This window comes from Cnephaeus nilssonii, assembly GCF_951640355.1.
Source record: "Cnephaeus nilssonii genome assembly, chromosome: 6".
Classification (NCBI taxonomy): domain Eukaryota; kingdom Metazoa; phylum Chordata; class Mammalia; order Chiroptera; family Vespertilionidae; genus Cnephaeus; species Cnephaeus nilssonii.
Genome location: NC_137077.1, coordinates 51,187,882 through 51,205,044, shown reverse-complemented (window position 1 = coordinate 51,205,044; position 17,163 = coordinate 51,187,882). Strand labels below are relative to the sequence as shown.

Sequence of the window (17,163 nt, the reverse complement as noted above, 5' to 3'; positions counted from 1 at the left end):
CCTGCTCCCAGGGGCCGCAGCCAGGCCTTGGTGCCGCCTTCCTGTTTCTCAGACCTGCCCTGCCTTCTTCCCCCGCCTCTGCCAGCCTTCTGGATGGCTGTGGCCCAAGGGGTGGCCTCAGTGGTTCTGCCCTCCCTTGCCTCCCATCCCTCTGGACACCACAGGACACATTTGGTCAGCTGAAAACCACTTTATTGAAAGGTTCTGGACTGGGTCCAAGGGGCTGGAGCAACTGTCACGAGCAGAGAGCAACCTTGGATCCAAGGAGGAGCTGTCAGAGCATGATTTGTTCTGGTAGGAGGGGAGGAACTGAAGCCCCAAAAAGACTCAGCTCATTGCACTCAGGAACAGCCAGGAATGACCCAAATTATCTTTACACCCAAATTTGGATTAAAATTGGTTTCCACTTTTAAAATATCATTTGGATTTGATTTTCCTTGCTGAGCATGATGAGGTACTGAGGCCCCAGAACCAGATGTGGAAGACACAAACACAGTGCCTTGTCCCCAAATACAACCCCCCAAAATCTATTCCTTCTTACCCCTCCTGCCTTCCCAAATTTGCTCAGTCTTTAGAGCAGCATCTGGGGTGGAACTGCCTCCACCGTGGGTCTCATTCTTGGGGTGGCTCTGGAATACCCAGGGATAAGACTCTGGCACCCTCTGCCCATGCATCCATTGCTGACTAAAAGGCCCTTCTTTTGTCCTGACTAGATCTTAACTGAGGGCAAAGAAGAACTAGATTGGGGCTTTGCAGAAATGTTGGAGTGCTTCATTGGTAAGGGGTTACAAAAAGAAAAATCTGTTGCTTTTCCTCCTTTTTTTTTTTTACCCCCTTTTATAGGGTGACTTCTCTATAGGTAAGGGGCTGCAAAAAGAAAAATCTGTTGCTTTTCCTCCTTTTTCTACCCCTTTTATAGGGTGAGCTGGGGCCAGCGTTTTTAATTATAATGATGGGGAACTATGGACTATGGCTTTTATGGGGTTCATACTGACCTCATTAAACCTGAGTTTATAGAAGGCAAAATGTTCCCCAAACAGTGATAGGGACCAGCAAGAGGTTGGTGAGAGATGCCACTATTCTTTGCAGAGATGTGGATGAGGGTTCAGAGTCTCAGCTTTGGATTTCCACTTTCTCCCAGGATCGTGCTTTCTTCCCCATCCTGGCCTCCAGGGCAATGTGGGGCCCAAGCCCCCAAGGCATATTCTGCACCGCCAGGGCCGACAGTGGGGAGGGGGTGTGCTTCCTGTGAGGAGACAGCTGTGGGCCTGAGCACTTGAATTTGACCACCAAAGTTTATTCCAGGGCCACCATAAAAGTGAGCCAGGCAGCTGCAAGTTGCTGCTGGCAGCTCTATTTCCTTGAAACAAAAAAGAAAGACAGAAAAGAATGTCCAAGGAGTTGATGTCCAGGAAACTCTAGGGTCTCCCAACAGAGGCTTCTGAAATTAATATTCTTCCTCCTAAAAGTAAGGCATCAAATTCCTTTTTTTTTTCTTCTAGTTTTGGTCTGACTTAAATTTTCAACAACTTAAAAAAAAAAAATCCCAGCAACTGGAGGTTGGTACTGAAGTCAACGAGAAAAGGCCCTTTGCCACTGAGGTCTGCAAAGAATTGATTGGCAAAAATGCCCATGATGTGGGCTATGGACCTCGACCTCCCTGCCTGGCCCTAGGTCCAGACCACTCCTAAACATAGACTGAGCTGCCTGCCCCAGGCTGCACCCCAGGGCATCAGTACCTCCCACAACAAGAGACGCATCCGTGGCCCCAAATCTGTTCCCCAGAACCTAGTAAGCCCCACTGCCTGGAGTGGAGGTGGCTTTTCCCTTCTCATCTCATAGGTGCCTGTGGCCCCTCCACCATCCTGGGGTTCCAGCTTTCACATGAAATCCTCCTCCTCCCGCAGGGTCGTCCTGCCCACCCAGGGCTCTTGATGCCTCAGTAAGCACTGCCTGCCTGCCCCGCTAGCAGGCAGCTGCGGTCTGGGTAGCTGCCGAGGTACTCTGGCCACTGGCCAGGGCTACGAACTCCAGCACGCTTCTTTTCCACACATGGACACCAGAGACAGCTTCAGAAGGGGGCAGTATCTCCCACATTCCCGCCTGGGAGACCCCAGTCAGCATCCTCCACACAGCCCAGGCTGCCTTGCAGCTTGACCACCTCCTCCTGCTGTCTGGACTCTAGAATGGGCTGTGGAAGGGAAAGGGGCCCACCCCACCGACCTTGAACTGGGAGGGAAACCAGGGAGGCGAAAGGGGCTGGTAGAGCTGTGGTGGGCTTGAATTGTAAATTCAGTCCCCGCTGGGTAGAATCAATAAAAAGATAAACAATAAGCACATGGACACTCTCAGCGATTCAGAAGCTGGCTGCCAAGGATGCACCCTCATTAGAAATCGGCTTGCATCTTTTTGCACATATTTCTCTTTCTTAGAGCAATACTGGCTGTTTAATAATCCTCTTAGTATGCTTGGGGATTTTCAGGCCAGTGGTTTATTCTGCACTGGGGACACCTCCCACCCCCATCTAGGGAACTAGAAGGGGAGAGGACCTCCAGTTCTTGGCCCCCACCTCTCCTCAGCCCTGGCCATCACCCCAAGCCCAAAGCCCCAAGTCAGGCCACATAGACAGATGGATGCGGCTCCTCTGGCCCCTGGACAGGAAAAGGGGGGGAGCAGGGCAGCTCCTCTGCCCCCGAAGCCCCACCCACCTCTCTCCGCGGAGGGGTTGCCCCAGGAGGCTAGCAATGCGACCCCATTTCTCCCCATAAAAGTCCCATTTTACGAGCGAGCTTCATTGGCCCCCTCACCAAATGCTCTAAAATGAAGGAAATGTCTTAAAAGCAGTCTGGAAATGGAGCAACTACCTTTGGATCTCGGTTTTCCAAACCCAGTTGCAGCAGCACAGAAAAATGCTTTTTTTCCTGCGCAGGATTGCCCTGCTGGGCCACTGGATGGGGCTCCAGGTGGAGCGGAGGCCCGGTTGGACGGGACACCCACCATTCCCGGACTTTAGCGCCTACTTAGGCTCGGACCCAGTTCTCCAGATCAAAGTGAGCTCTCGGCATGTTTATGAGATCAACTCAGTGGCTCTTTACTTGTAATCAGATGCCTGGGTCGAAAATGCAAAAGGGAACAGCCCATCAATCCAAAAAGGAAAAGGAGAGAGAAAGAGAATTCAGGTGACACATAGCAAGAAGATTCAGTCACCAATAAAAAGGGCCCTTTGCCTGCAGCAAGAATGGTTTGTGGTCTGTCCCAGCCTCCAGGCCCTCCCATCTGCCTGCACATTTCACCCTATTTCCAGAGGCCGGAAGCCTAACTCCCCTGTTTTCTGAAGTTTGATTCAAAAGCTTCCACAGTGTGGACACGCCACCTGGGGCCAGTGTGACCGCCTGCACTCGCTAGCCCCAGTGTGGAAGCGGCCTTCTGCTCATGATTGAAAAGTCTTTCCCATTTTGCTGCTTTCCTCTCCGTGGTCTCTGGGCACTAGGGCCAGAAGTTGAGTTACAGGAAGATTCGCCAGAGATTTATCGCTGGCCCCAAACTTGGGAAGCCTCGTTGTCATAAACAGCCATCTATTGTCTAGACTTTTATCTCTGGGTATGGATCGTGCATTATTGAGGCTCAGGAGACACGGGCCTGGCTCTGTGGGGTGTGTGTGCAGCTCAGTGCTTGCTCCTCCCACCAAGGGTTTCTCTGGTAGGTTTAGGAGCGTGCACAACTTGGTGCGTGCTGGGCAGGTACACCTGAGTGTCCACGGCTGGAGACCCGACATGGGGAAGGCCTCTTTGTGCCTGGGAACATTCTGGTGCATGTACTTGTGTGTTGGATGAGAATTTGTCACGGTGTGTTTTGTTTCTAGGGCATTTTAAGTGTTCCTGTCTGGGCTTTTGCGGGTTTTATTAACCTGCATCTGCTTGGCCTGTTTATGTCCCTTAGAAACAGATCATCTGGTGTTTTTCAATCTTAGGGCCCATTGTGTGTGTGTGTTTGCCTCTCTGAGGAAAGGGGCTTGGGTGATACCTCTCCAATTTTGTTCCCTCGGATTTCTCCACCCACCCTCAATCAGACCCCAGCCTCCGCCTCCACCAGAGTGTCTGACCCTGCCCCACTCCCTGCAAGTCCCGAAATCTCCCAAGCCGCTACCATTTTCTGTCACAGACACGAAACACATTTTGATATGAAACACATTTTGCAGCATGAGGTCTGGTTGTCTCCGTCTTTTCCACACTATGGGGACATGTCCCAGCTCCTAAATGCCCTTATTTCCGGGAGCTCTCCTTCCTTGAGCCGAGGGGCACCTCAGAAAGGGCCTGCCCAGTCCATTTTGACCTTTTAAAATACTCTCTACAGAACTCAAATAACACCAAGAAGGGCCTCCTGCTCCCTTGCTCCCTTCCTGGGGCTTCCTGGCAGCAAATGTCCAAGCCCTGGCCACCCCCTCAGCCCCTTGAGCCCTGCAGTCGGACCTCCGCCTGGATTAATGTTTGTGGGAGAGACAATTATCACCTTAAGATCTCAGGGTCAGATGCTGTTTTTGAAAGCTGGGATCCTTAACACGAGCAGAAATGATCAAACCCTCCCTTGTGTTTTCCATTATCAGAACACGGGGTGGGCGGGCCCCACTGACCACCCGAACTGCTCCCGGCAGTTCCTAACCCGGGCCTTAGGCCCAGCCAGGTCCCTAAGGCGCCCTCAGCTAAATAGGTAAAGGGAGGGGACGGATCCCAGAGGCTGGTTTCCAGCTGAGAAGGGTGGAGGCCACAACAATTAGGGGTTTGTGGGGCATCAGATTTAACCTGAAGCCCCACCATTGCTTCTGAGCATCCCTCCCTTCGTGGCATTAAAATTCCCATTTAAAAAGCAATGGTTGGACCTGAAAAGGGCTCCTGGGGCTCGGAGCGGTGAGAACAAGCTGTGAGGTCCGGGGGGGGGGGGGGGGGAAGGACACCCCAGGCCACGTTCATATTCTTCCTCTCTCCGTCTCCACCTCGGTCTCAGCCCTCGTGCACCCTGGAGGGGCAGGATCAAGGATTCCACCCCAGGCTCCTCTCTCCCAGCGCCTTAGGTGGAGCCTGCCCGCTGCCCGCAGCCCAGGCGCTGCCGCCTCTCGCCTCGCCTCTCGGGAGCTCCCTTTCCCTCAGGCGGGCCAGCTGCGGCGTCGCTTTACCGTCTCTCCCGGTCTCCCTCCATCCCTGCCTCTCCCCCACCTCCCAAACCACCAAACATCTAATAGACTGGGTTGCTCCGCACCCACGGCCTAGGCGGAGCGGGTTCAGCGCCCGGGCACCGCTCTGGGCGCGGGCGCGCTGGGCTCCCGAGCGCGCGGGTGGCAGCCTCCTTCGCGGGTTGCCGGATTAAAACGCCTTTCTCTCGCTTTCCTGCGCCTCGCCCTTTCTTTCAGCCTCGGGTTCGGAGAAATAAATGAACCCAAGTCTCCTACCTCATCGTCCCCCAACCCCGCCCCCGCGCTGCCTCACTTCTCCTTACCGAGTGTACCGCCTTGTTTTCGGAAGGAAACCTGAATAGACATTTAAGCTGTAAGGGAACTTTTCTTTGTGACGGCTACTTTGCTCTCCAACTCTTATGTCCTGCTCCGCTTCGTGGTGGAGTGGGACGGGTTTAGAAGTCTGCCGTAGGGGAGAGGGGGGAGTGGGGAGAGACGGAGCCCGGAGTCGCAGACGGAGGCGAGAGACGCGGCGGACGAGAGAAGTGGAGAGAAAAGAGGCGTCTGGGTGGAGAAAGGAGGGAGAGAGGGAGGGAAGGAGGGAGGGAGGGAGGGAGGGAGGGGGCCCCAGCTGGCAGGAGCGGAGCCAGAGAGAGAAAGGGAGAGAAAAGTTTCCCCGCAGTCTTCATTAGCAGACTTCTCGGTGAGCTGCTTCCCTGGCCAGCGGATCTCACCCCCAATGAAGGAAGGGGGGAGGTCCCCTTTCTGAAGACCCCAAAGAATTCAGTGTTTACACGATCAGAAATGCCATGGCCAAGTCTTGGCTGAAAGAAAGGCTGAAATGGAGGACCGGCACCTTCCATATAAGGTACGATGCTAACTTGACCTTCACTTTGTCACAGAGCCCCCCGCCCACGCAGACTCCTGCAGGCAGCCAGGCGGAGCGAGAGCCCAGGCGGACCCTGGCTTCCGCCTCCCTCCTTCCTTCCTTTCTCTTTCATATCTCTCTTTTCTTTCCTTTTTCCATCCCCCTCCTTTTCCCCCTTCTGTCATTTTCTTCCTTTTTTTCCCCCTACATTTTCCTTTTTATTTCCTTGCTTCTTTCCCACACCTTCTACTGTTCCCCTTCTTAATCCCTTTCTTTCACTCATTCATTTCCCTCGTGCTTGCTGGTTTCATGGTTTTCCTTGATTCTCTCTTGCCTAGCTCTTTACTGTAATCTCTTCTTCCTCTCTCTCCCACAGTCTTCTGTTCTGGTCTTTTGAATCCCAGAAACAAAATATATATATATTTTTTAATTCTTTTCCCATCCCCACCCCAAATGATCTCCACGGCTATAGCCTGGCTTCTGCCCCCATCCACATGTCCCTGGGGAGGAGGGTCAGGAAAGGCCAATTTGGGGTCAAAGGGGCTTCACTCTGGGCCCAGCGACCAGTTGGGGATGACAGTGAACTTCTTTTTGGTAAGACCCTGGTTTCCTCTCACTGGCCTCACCTGCAAAGTCTCTGTGACCCTAGTGGTCTTGATCAGAGAGCGGAGAGCAAAGGCCTTGATTAGGGACAGGGGCGGCGGGGTGGGGGGGGGGTGGGGAGTGGGGGGAGGTTTGGGAAGAGCAGAGATCACTGCTCCTGAGACTAAAGAGGAGATTTAAATACCAAATTGTTATTTGCCCTTCTCTGAGTTCTTAGCCCCTAAAATCCTAAAGATTTCTTTTAAGACATCTGGGGATGAAATTTAGAGAATTAGGGATTTCTGGAGATTCACACACACATAAAAATAGGAATGAAAAAGACCATGGGGGCCACTCTACCTCACCTCTTGCTGCCTCCCAGGCTCCAATAGAGCCACCGACATTAACTCTAATCATGTCTTGTGAGGCTATAAAATAAATGATATTATGGACACCCCTATAATTGTCTGTTATTTGCTTACTCGTGGTAATTACAATAGTAGATGAGACAGGTCTATGCAGAAAAAGTAAAGCCAAGCAAATTCCTCAAAAATGAAACTGTTTCACTGAGGCCTTCAAACTCTCTTATCTCTTCTTCAGTAGGCTCCAGAATCTCTAAGCTCCTGCCTAAGACCTCTTTGGTTTAGGAGTAGCCATCTTGTTGGGGATGGGGTGATATTGGGAGATCCTACCACCTCCTTTTACTCTGTATCCCATACACCCCCCTCTTCTGCAAAGATACAACAGAGGATCAGACAATAAAAGAGAAATGCTTTCTCTCTGTCCCCCTACAATTATCCGGATAATTGCATGAATTCTTCTTTGAATGCTGCTGTGTAGTCAGGGTTGGGATTTCAGCAGGAAGTGCCGGGGAAAGAATTCCAAATGGGGGAAGCTGGGAGAGTACTGGTTCTTACATTCCCAGACTTTATAGTTCTGTCTAGTGTTACATTGTTTCTTCAGGCAAAGATCTTTGTTCGCCTTCAGTCATATTTCTCCCTTCCCCCTCCTTTTCTTTTTCTCTCCCTCCCCCCTATATTGGTCCCTTTAAAGGAGATTCAGATCATCTTCTGCTTTTAATACATGACTATAAAAGTAAAATTAATCCCCCCTTGCCCTTTAATATCAATATCTCTCTGTTAAGTATGCACGTTGGTGAGAATAAACATAATTAAGTGCTGGAACCCAAACCAGCAATTACATCCAAGGTATCCCCCCACTGGGTTTGGCTTATCTAGAGGTGTTCACTCTGCAGTGAGATAACCAGGGGGTGTTTGTATTATTTTTTATAAGCTCCTTGGGTCCCGAGTCAGCACCAACTTGGTGGAAAAAGCCACCATGAAGCCAGAGAGAGAGCCACAGGAGGGAAGAGCGCGCCCGACCAGCCGGAGATGAACCGCCGGGAGAAATGCAGAGAAAGGAAACGGCAGCCGGGCCCTGAACAAACGCGGCAGAGGGCAAGAGAGGCACTCATAGACAGAGGTTTATGTTTTTATTTAAAGGACTTTTTAAAAATTGAGGGCTTGATGAAGAAAAGGGAAAATTCAGGGAAGGAGAGGGGAGCGAGAATTATCCAAGCCACAGCATGGCGCAGGGGCACGGAGCAGCTTCGTCGGTCAGTGCTGTCCTACAGACTGCTGGGCTGGGTTCTCCAAGCCCCCCCCCCCCCCCCCCCCCGCTCCAGGCCACCAGGGCTTCCTCGCTCTCCTTATCATCTTCATCTTTATGACGAGGCTTGTTAACAAGACCAGCAAGCTGGCCGAGCAAATCTATCTCAGCCACTCGCGCTCAGCCAAGCAGCATCCGGTGGGGTGGGGGGGTGGGGGGACTGGCAAGGCACTAATTAATTGATTCCTTTGGACAGTAAAATATGGCCGCGTCTACACAGAACCCATCGACTCATAAACAATATCTCTGCTGGGTGTGAGCGCACTGCCTCTCAAAGAATTTTCCATAGGCATGTGTCATGCAGTCCTGGATCTTTAGCTGCTAAAGAAAGACCCACATGGGACTAATTTTTAGGGGGCCAAAACAGAGTTAGCTCAATGCCAGGAAATGCTTTAAGTTACTACTGCCTCTCAAAAAGCATTGAGAGTGGGTTTTGTTGAAAACAAGCTGGGATTATGGGATATAATTTCCCTGCTGTCTTTGTAGACTCCACCAAGGTTAAGGTTGGGAACCGGAGCTGAGGCGCTGGACAGGCCAGAACCAGACCCGGGGTAGCTGGGAGGGAGTAGGATTGCTCTGGGATTTGAGAAGGGCATAGAAGAAGAGTTTCAGTGTTTGCTTCATGCTGCTCCCTAGACTTAGATTAAAAGAATTAAAAAATTTAAATTTAAATAACTTCATTTTCAGGAGCTCTCGAGTGCCCAGCACATACCTGGAACTGCCTGTTAGCTCAACCTGCCTGTTACACACTTCTCTGGTTGCTGCGTTTTCTCTTCCCCCTCCCCTACCTGGCAGCCCAGAGTAACTTTATAATATATTTATATTAGGTCCAGAAGAACACGTCCTGAGGCACAGGGGATAACCTAATTACATAATGCTAATTCCATACAGCAGTGATTATGCAGTCAGACCCTGCTGCAAACAGGACTTAGCACTCTAAATATAGACCCTGACTTCAGACAAGAGATGCAACAGGGAGTCAGAGCGAGGAGACCACTTATATAAATAATGCATGTAGATATCGAAGGGTTTTTAAAAGACAGAAATAATAGAAATAAAGTCCAGAAAAGAGGCTAGCCAATGGAGATTGTCATTGCCAACGCCTGATCTTCCTCCCACTACTGTTTTAAAGATTGCCTGAGAAATGTATATTATAAATACGATATGTGAACCCAAAGAATGTTTTTCAACTATATTTGGTACACACCATGTATGCAAACATAATTTACAGAATATATTTTTTCATACACTGGGTAGATATGCACTTTGTGTGTATATAATAATATGATGTATTTTAATGCGGTTTTATGTGGATATATTACTATCTGGATGTATTTTCTGTGCACTGATTTTATATGCACTATGTAGCTAAATAGATGCAGGACTGTACATTCCCTTTGTAGAATATATGGAAGTGTGCTGTTTGTGTATGTAAATGAATTTTACATGTGGTGGATATACATGCTTTGTGTAATCTTTTTCCAGGAGATTGCTTTTCCATACAATAGCTGGAAGTGCCTCTGTATGTATATTTTCTAGAGAAATGTGTTTTCCATGCCCAGAATGTATATGTAATATAGATATCTATGCATTTTAGAAGGTTTCGATATATTCATATTTGCGTGCATTTTATGGAACATCTTTTCCCTGCCGGTGGTGAGTTCCATCCACACAGACCTGTCTTTGAAAGAAGTTCTCTACTCGGGGTCAGGGAAACTGGGAAAGCGGAGGCTGGTCTCCACGTACCCAGGAAGTGGCTCCGACTCAGGGAGGAGAAAACACTCACACACAACCGGCCTGTCACACTGGGCGAGACCAAGCCCAGCTCCTCGGCTCCCTTGCCAGGCTCCTCGGGGCAGTGCGGGCTTTTAGGAGCCTCGGGGCAGAGCCGCTGGGGGAGAGAGGCGCGGCGGGAGGGCGGGCCGCCGCCGTGGGGCCGCCGCGTGCCCAGCGGAGGGAAGGCATTAGGAAAAAGGCCTGGTTCCCGCAGCGCCTCAGACTCGGGCTGTCCTTCGAGGTCTCCCACAAACTCACGGGGCGTCCTCCAGGCCCGGGGTGCCCAGGGACCAGCGGATGAGCCGGACCCGTCTCCGCAGCCTCCGCGGCTCCGGCCAGCAGGGGTCAGCCCACCCCTCCCGGGCCCCGCGGGCCTCGGGCGGCGAGCAGAGCTGCCGGCGCTGCGGGGCGGGGAGCTCCGCGGGTCCCCGGGGCTGGGAAGCGCGCCGGCTCCCCTTGCCTCGGGACCCTGGAGCGGACCGGAGCCTGGGCCGGGCCGGGCCGGGCGGGAAATTGGACCGGAGCCCTAGCCGCCCGGCCGGCCAGGTTGGGAGAGGGCGGTGCAGGCGCCCGCGTCATCCCCCAGCGGCCGGGGCGCCTTTGTCTCGGGGGCCTTCCCTGAGCGGGGAGCGCGGCGCCGTCTGCAGGATTGCGGGGCGTCCAGGTGGCGCGGGCGCTGGCCTCACACTTCGCGGCGGAAAACCGGCAACTCGGTCTCAACAGAGACACACACGGAAGGGCAGCCACTCCGACCTACAGGCTCGTGATCTACGCGGCTCCGGGCCCCGGGGCCTGCAACCACCTCGAGTCGAATGACACCGGAATCTTCGGCGCCTCCATGTGCCCGCCTCGCAGAGAGGCTTGCGAGCTCCCCGGTGTGTTTCCCGCGCGGCCCAGGGCCCAAGAACCGCTCCTACTTTCCTGGTAATGGCGGGGAGGATGGGCAGGGGCTCCGGTCTGTCCGGAACCTAAATCCCGGGGGTTTGCTTTGTTCGCAGAGCGAGGCTGGCTGTCCCCGCTCTGCTCTGGATCTGAGCCATCGACCGCGCCGGGTTTCCGGCTGCATTAGCATCCACAGAACCCGGGCTGCCCGGACCACCTTTCGGCCGCTGCACAGTGGCTCTAAATACCCTAGCTGCGTTTGTGCAGATCAGAGTGGCGTAGAGCTGAGTGGGTGATCAGGGCCAAATGCACAATTTGTTTGGGTGGTATAAGCTTACAAACACACAACAGCAGGATTATTTTCTATCTGAATTATCCAGATAAGTCTCCCCCTTTCTTGCTCCGGAAGACCCAGTAGAGACACAGGACGCTTTGTCTGAAAGTCAGTGGAGTAAATTGTAGTTTGAGGCCTTAAACGAGACAAATAGTTGCAAAATAGATGCAATCTTTGCCCAGATCAAGAGCTCAAGAGGTGTGCCCTAAATATTTGGGTTGTGTCTCAACCATGACCTTCTCTTTGGCCAGGAGACCCAAGGACTTGTTTTTCAGCCATTGGGAGGAGATTATGGTTCTTTCCTTCACTGACAGCTCCCCCAGTTATTGAGTCTGGCGGGGTGGGGGTGGGGGGCGGGCTGCGTAGACACCACCCAACAAGATATATTCTCTCTCAGATCTGCAGTATCTCAGAATAAATCGAGGGAATAAATTAAGGGCCAGTTATTCCTGGCCTCCCTAAATTCCTTCCTTCCTTTTTAGTCAGAAATGTCTTCACTGTTAACTTCCTGTATTCATTGGGATTCAGATCCTCCTGTATTCATTGGGATTCAGATCCTCACACCCCCCCCCTTAATGCAGATCCAGGCACAGCCACCCAGTCCCTCCCCCAGCTCATGGCTGCCAGACGCTATCTTGTTCCCAGCTTTGCCCCCACTCTGTAGGGCCTTTGTGTGAGTACCCACAAAGCTTGGGGTCATCTTCTTCCTGCCTGAACCCCTCAGTTATACAAGACAGCTGGGATTAGGGGCAAAGGGAAATGAGGTTTGGTTTAAATTTACCAGTTTTACTAGTTGCAGGAGAAAGGAAAGGAAGAGCGACAAAGTTTTCAGGGCAGAAGGCGTGGTTTGCAGGCTGGGCTTGGGTGGGGGCCCCTGCTATTCCGGAGAGGGCCCAGGAGGGTGGAGGGGGAATTTGGAGGAGACACTATGATTGGAGCCAGGCTGTGAAAAAAAGAAACTCAGGGACCAGAGGCTCAGGGGTAGAGGCATAGGGAGGGCGTTCCACCTACAAGGAAAGGGTGAGGTGGAGGTGCAAAGGGCTCATGCACTCAGCTGGAACCCAGACGCTGGCCTGGACCTGGGCCTCTCTCTGGCATGGCCCAGAGGAGGTCGCTGGCTGAGAGAGAAGGAGCCAATTTCTCCAGCTTCAAGTGGTCTTTAGTCCCCTGCCCGGTCTTCTTGCAGTGCACAAAATATGCTCCCAGAGCAAAGCCATGGAGTCAGGGCCTTGGGGTTGAAGTGTGGACCCACCAAACCCTGCCCGTATCCCACTCTCATCATCCCAGCTCCAACCTGCTTGCACCCCTACCCTGGCTTTGCTTCGTGGAGATCCTGCAGCTCAGACTTTCTTTTCCCAGCCCTGCAGGTAGGTAGTCTCAGCCTCCTCCAAGCTGCTCACATTATTTTTACAGCCCACGACTTCTCAGATATTCCTCTCCTCCTCCCCAGTCTATGGTCCCCCAATTTTCTCTCTGCTAGTAATTGCTTACGACTGGAGATGGCAGCTCATCAACAGATCTTGATTGCTCATATATTTTTGTTGCCCCTGAAACTGCTCTTCCTTTATTATTATAATTATTATTTTTATTATTCACCTGAGCTGGAGAAAATAAAGTGGAAAACAGCTAGGAGGCTGAAGATCCCATTCTTTCTGGGCAGAGGAGACAATGTGTGGGGAACCAGTTTAATTTTTTTTTCTAAAAAAGAAATCACATCATCATACAGTCATGTTTTAATTAGTATTATTAATATTAATATGATGAAGTAACTCTGTACAAGGACTATATAAAGGGGAAAACGTGCTAAAGACAGCTGTTTGAATAGGAGGGCGCACTACAGAGAGCTGGGGAGGGAGAGGAGGGAGGTCGTCTACCCACAGGGACTACACAAGGTACTAGCAACAGACACAGAGAACAGGACACAGATTGACAGAGAAGTTCACAGAAGTCAAGTTTAAAGCGACAGGAAGAGAATATTGCATATCTTTCTCCCTCCACCCTTTGGGAGTCTTCTGGTCTCTCTTCTCTATTAGGCAGTGGGAGTCAGGCTGGAGTGGTGCAGATGGATTCCAGCACCCCAGAGCCCTTGAGGTCACAGGAGGGGCTGCATGAAGAGGTACATGGGTGACCAGGCAAAGGAGAGAAGGCCTCAGACCCAGCACCCGCAGACAGCTGGAATGGCAGTGATTGCTGCGAACTTGCACATAAGTGGAACAAGTTTATGTGGCTGGGGAAGTGTGTCAGGTGCCCAGTGGAGGATGGGAGCATGTGATTATATAGCCACTCTACAGGGTTGTATCTGGGGATATGAGGCTGCCTGCTTGCAAGTACAGTCAGGAGAGTGGGTTGGACCCACTGGTGTGCTGGGCTCAGCTGTCCCTATGAGTTTGCCTCTGCACAGTCCTGTATAGGGACTTGAAGCTGTGTGCTGGTGGGAGAATGGGGGGGGGGGGGGCGGGACTCTGTGGATTGCCTTTCAAGGGTGTATTAGGGGAGACTCTCCCCAGGCAGGAAGAACTCCCAGCTAGCAGGCCAGTTCCACACTTCCCAAGCTGAGTTGAACTCCCGTCAGTCCCTTGCTCCTGGCAAGGGTGGGTCAGCAGATGGGAGGATGGGGGGACTCTCACCCAGAGGGATAAAAAGATGGAATATGGGAAGGCAGGCAAGTTCCTTCACTGCTTCTCTCTCCTAAGCCAGGCTAGTATCTCTGGGGCTGGGCCTGGGGGTAGGGCTGGGGGCGGGCTGGGGCCTGACAGGGGCTGTGAATAAAAGGCCCTCCGCTGGAGAGGCCACTCTCTGGCCTCCAACAGGTTCTGGAGACGCACTCCTCCCTCTGCTCTGGTCCTGGTACTCCGAGGCTTGAAGCCCAGAGGCAGAGGCAGTGGATCCTGAGACAAAGGGCCAAGTTGGGGAGAGGGTGGAGTGGGAGACAGAAACGAGTTGGGTGGGGGGTGAGGGGGGGCTGCAGTGCCTCCTCCTTCATTGTCACCAGCCTGGGAAACCTGGACTGAGCTGGGCCACTGCAGCCAGTAGCCCCTCTAGGGGCGGATTCTCCTCCTGCCTCATAAATTATGCCAGTCCAGCCTCCAGCCGGCCGTGACCATGAACGCCAGCGGGAAAGGGAGAATTAGCTGCGGCCGCCAGAAACTCTTCCGCCCGCCAATCAGTGCCTGCTCGAAGCCCCTTTCACAGCCTCGTGGGTTTCCCCGGAGGGCCAGGTGGGGGTCCCTAGAGTGACTATTGAATCTGAGGCTGCGTCTGCTTAGCCCTCAATTCCGGGCTTGTGGTTCTGGTCCGCAGCCACCTAGGGGACAGGAAGAGAGGATGGCAGTACACCCGTGAGCGGTGAGCGTGAGCGAATGGGCTGGCAGAAGGCTGGGGAGAGGGCTGGGGACAGGAGACGCTTGGACAGCCTGCCCTAGAGAGGACGTAAGGTTGTGATCACCTTGTCTGCGGCCCGGTCTGCCAACCGTTCATGCTTCCGCCTGCTCTGCCGTCCAGGCCTGGAGGACCCAGACACCCTGGACATGGGCGTTGCTGACCATTCTGTCCTCCCAAACCGCACTTCCTCCTGGATTCCCCCACTTCCTCCTGCTCCCCCAGAGCCACCCTGTCCCCCTCTACTCTCTCTCTGATGACCTCTACTCTTGTTCCCTCCTGTCAGCGGCTCCTAATCCCAACAGCGAGTGCTGGGAGACTTCGTTCCACTGTCCCTACCCTTGCCTACTCCTGCAGGCAGACTTAGGATCACAGAAGGAAAGTGGTGGGAGCAGGCGCCTGGGTCCTCAGCCTCAGTCTGCCTCAAACCAACCCTTCCCCGGTGCCTCGGCTCGCCCTGTCTCTATCCCTGGCCTGCAGCTGTGGGCTTTCTGTCTCCCTGGCTGGGCTCTTCCCTTCTCTCTGGGGCCTGGCAGGACCTGCTGGGGGTGTGTGAGAGGGGAGCACGAAGAAAACAGACAAGAGGACGTCCAGAGAGGGCCTGCCAGAGACTTCTGGCATTCTAAGCGGGGAGCCTGTGTCCCAGGCAGCGCCCCCTCTTGCTCTCTGCCAGAGACGGGCTCAGTCTGGGGCTGGCTCCCTTGTCTTGCCCCCTAAAAGAAAGAGAGAGCTTGCTCCCTCAACAGAAGTCTTTTCTTTTTCATTCTCCGGTTCTGAAACCAGATCTTGACCTGCTGGTCACTAAGATTCAAGCGGTCTGAGAGTTCCCTCCGGCGCTGCCGTGTGATGAACTCGTTCACGAGAAATTCGCCCTCCAGCTCCGCCAGCTGCAACTTCGAATAGGGCTTGCGCTTCTTCCGCGAGCGGCTGTGGATCGGGTACCAGGGCGTGCCTGGGTGGAGATGAACCAGGAACGAGGGTTGGCCAGAAGACCAAGAGGTGACAGGCTCAGAGCCCTTGCTCCTTCCCTAGTCCTCTTCGCCTTGGCCTAATGCCCACCCCAAGCCCTTCCTCTCCTGACGCCTCTCTTCGATGCAGACCCCACCCCTACCAACTCCCACCCCTCACCACTCTCCTTTTCCTCTTTCACTTCTTTCCCTTGCTTCCCCAACCCTACCTGCCAGTGCAGTATCCCTGACGCTTCTATGTTCCTCTTCCCTCCCTTCTTCCCAAACCTCTTCTCCCGGATATCCTGCTCCCTTCCTCTCACATCTTCTGGGATGGGGGCCCCTGATCAGTTAGAACAGACATGAGCGAGTGGCGAGAGTTCAACGTATCCACTGGCGAAAAAATGCAGGTAATGGAGGCTGTGGGAAAGCGGAGCTAGAGGCCCTGGAGGAGCAGGGACCCCAGCTCCGGGCCTCACCTTCCCACCCCCCCCACCCCCCAGGCCTGGGGAAGTCTCGGTCAAGAATTTCCCTTCTCCTGAGCTCCCTGCCCCCTCCAGCCGCGGGCTAAAGTAGAAGGGAATCTCTTCAGTTCTTTTATGGGGATATTTACATGTTTATAGGTCTCCCCAACCCCCACTTCTTTTTAAAAGAAGTGCTTCCTCACCACACATTCTGTCACCCCGGGCGGCCCTAGCTCGGCCCTACCCTGCCCGCCCCGTCAGACGTCCCGCCCTAGTGCGTCTCCAGAGCGGGCCGGGGTGCTTACCGCTGGCCGAGAGCCCGCCACCGGGGTTTAAAGGTGACACCAAGCCGCCGGGGTCGCCCGCGCCGGCGCCCTTGTTGCCCTCGTTGAGCAGGGACGAGCTGGAGTCGGATTCCAGGGACTGGCACGAGGGCGGGTCGTGCGGGGGTCCAGCGCCGCCGTCGCCACCACCACCGCCGGCCGCGTAGTCGTACTTGAACCCGAGCGCAGGAGGCCCTGACGGCTCCAGCGGCAGCAGCGCTGCCCCGGGTCCAACTCCGGGGCCCGGGTCGCGCCCGCGCTCCTCGCGCTTCAGGGCCCCGCCGCCGCCCTCGGCGCACGGCTCGCGGTAGTAACCCTTGCTGTCCTCAACGCGCGCCAACTCGCACGTGCGGCCAAAGGGCGGGTTGAGCGACACGGGGCTGCCGAGGTAGGGCTGCGGGTAGCCATTGCACGGCTCCGCCGACGGCCAGGGCAGCGAGCACACGTTGTCGCGGCGCGGGTAGGACAGCGAAGGCAGCCCGGGCAGCTGCGCCCCGGACGCGCGGAAATTGGGGAAATAGAAGGTGTCTCCCGTGTGGATGTTCACCAGCGGCCCCACAAACCCGGGATTCAGGAGATTATGCTCTCCCATTTCCGCGGGGCCCGACCGGCAGCTTCTACTTTATTGCTATCTGACATTAAACATAGTTAAACCTGCACCGGCCACCCATTGGCCGTCCAACTCACGTGGGTACCGCCGCCAGAGGGATGGGTGGGGACAGCGAATCCCCCCCACCCCGCACCAATTCCAACTTCCCCCTTCCCCAATTGGGG

The 17,163-nt window shown here is 53.9% G+C and overlaps 1 protein-coding gene across 1 annotated transcript; it reads right to left on the bottom strand.

Moving 5' to 3' along the window:
- Window positions 1-15,368: 15,368 nt before the first annotated feature.
- On the bottom strand, window positions 15,369-16,981 carry HOXC12 (homeobox C12; the record flags this gene model as incomplete). The annotated part of the gene is made up of 2 exons (XM_079775443.1): window positions 15,369-15,607; window positions 16,372-16,981. The coding sequence occupies 2 exons, from the start codon at window positions 16,979-16,981 to the stop codon at window positions 15,369-15,371; spliced, it is 849 nt and encodes a 282-aa protein (XP_079631569.1).
- Window positions 16,982-17,163: the final 182 nt, after the last annotated feature.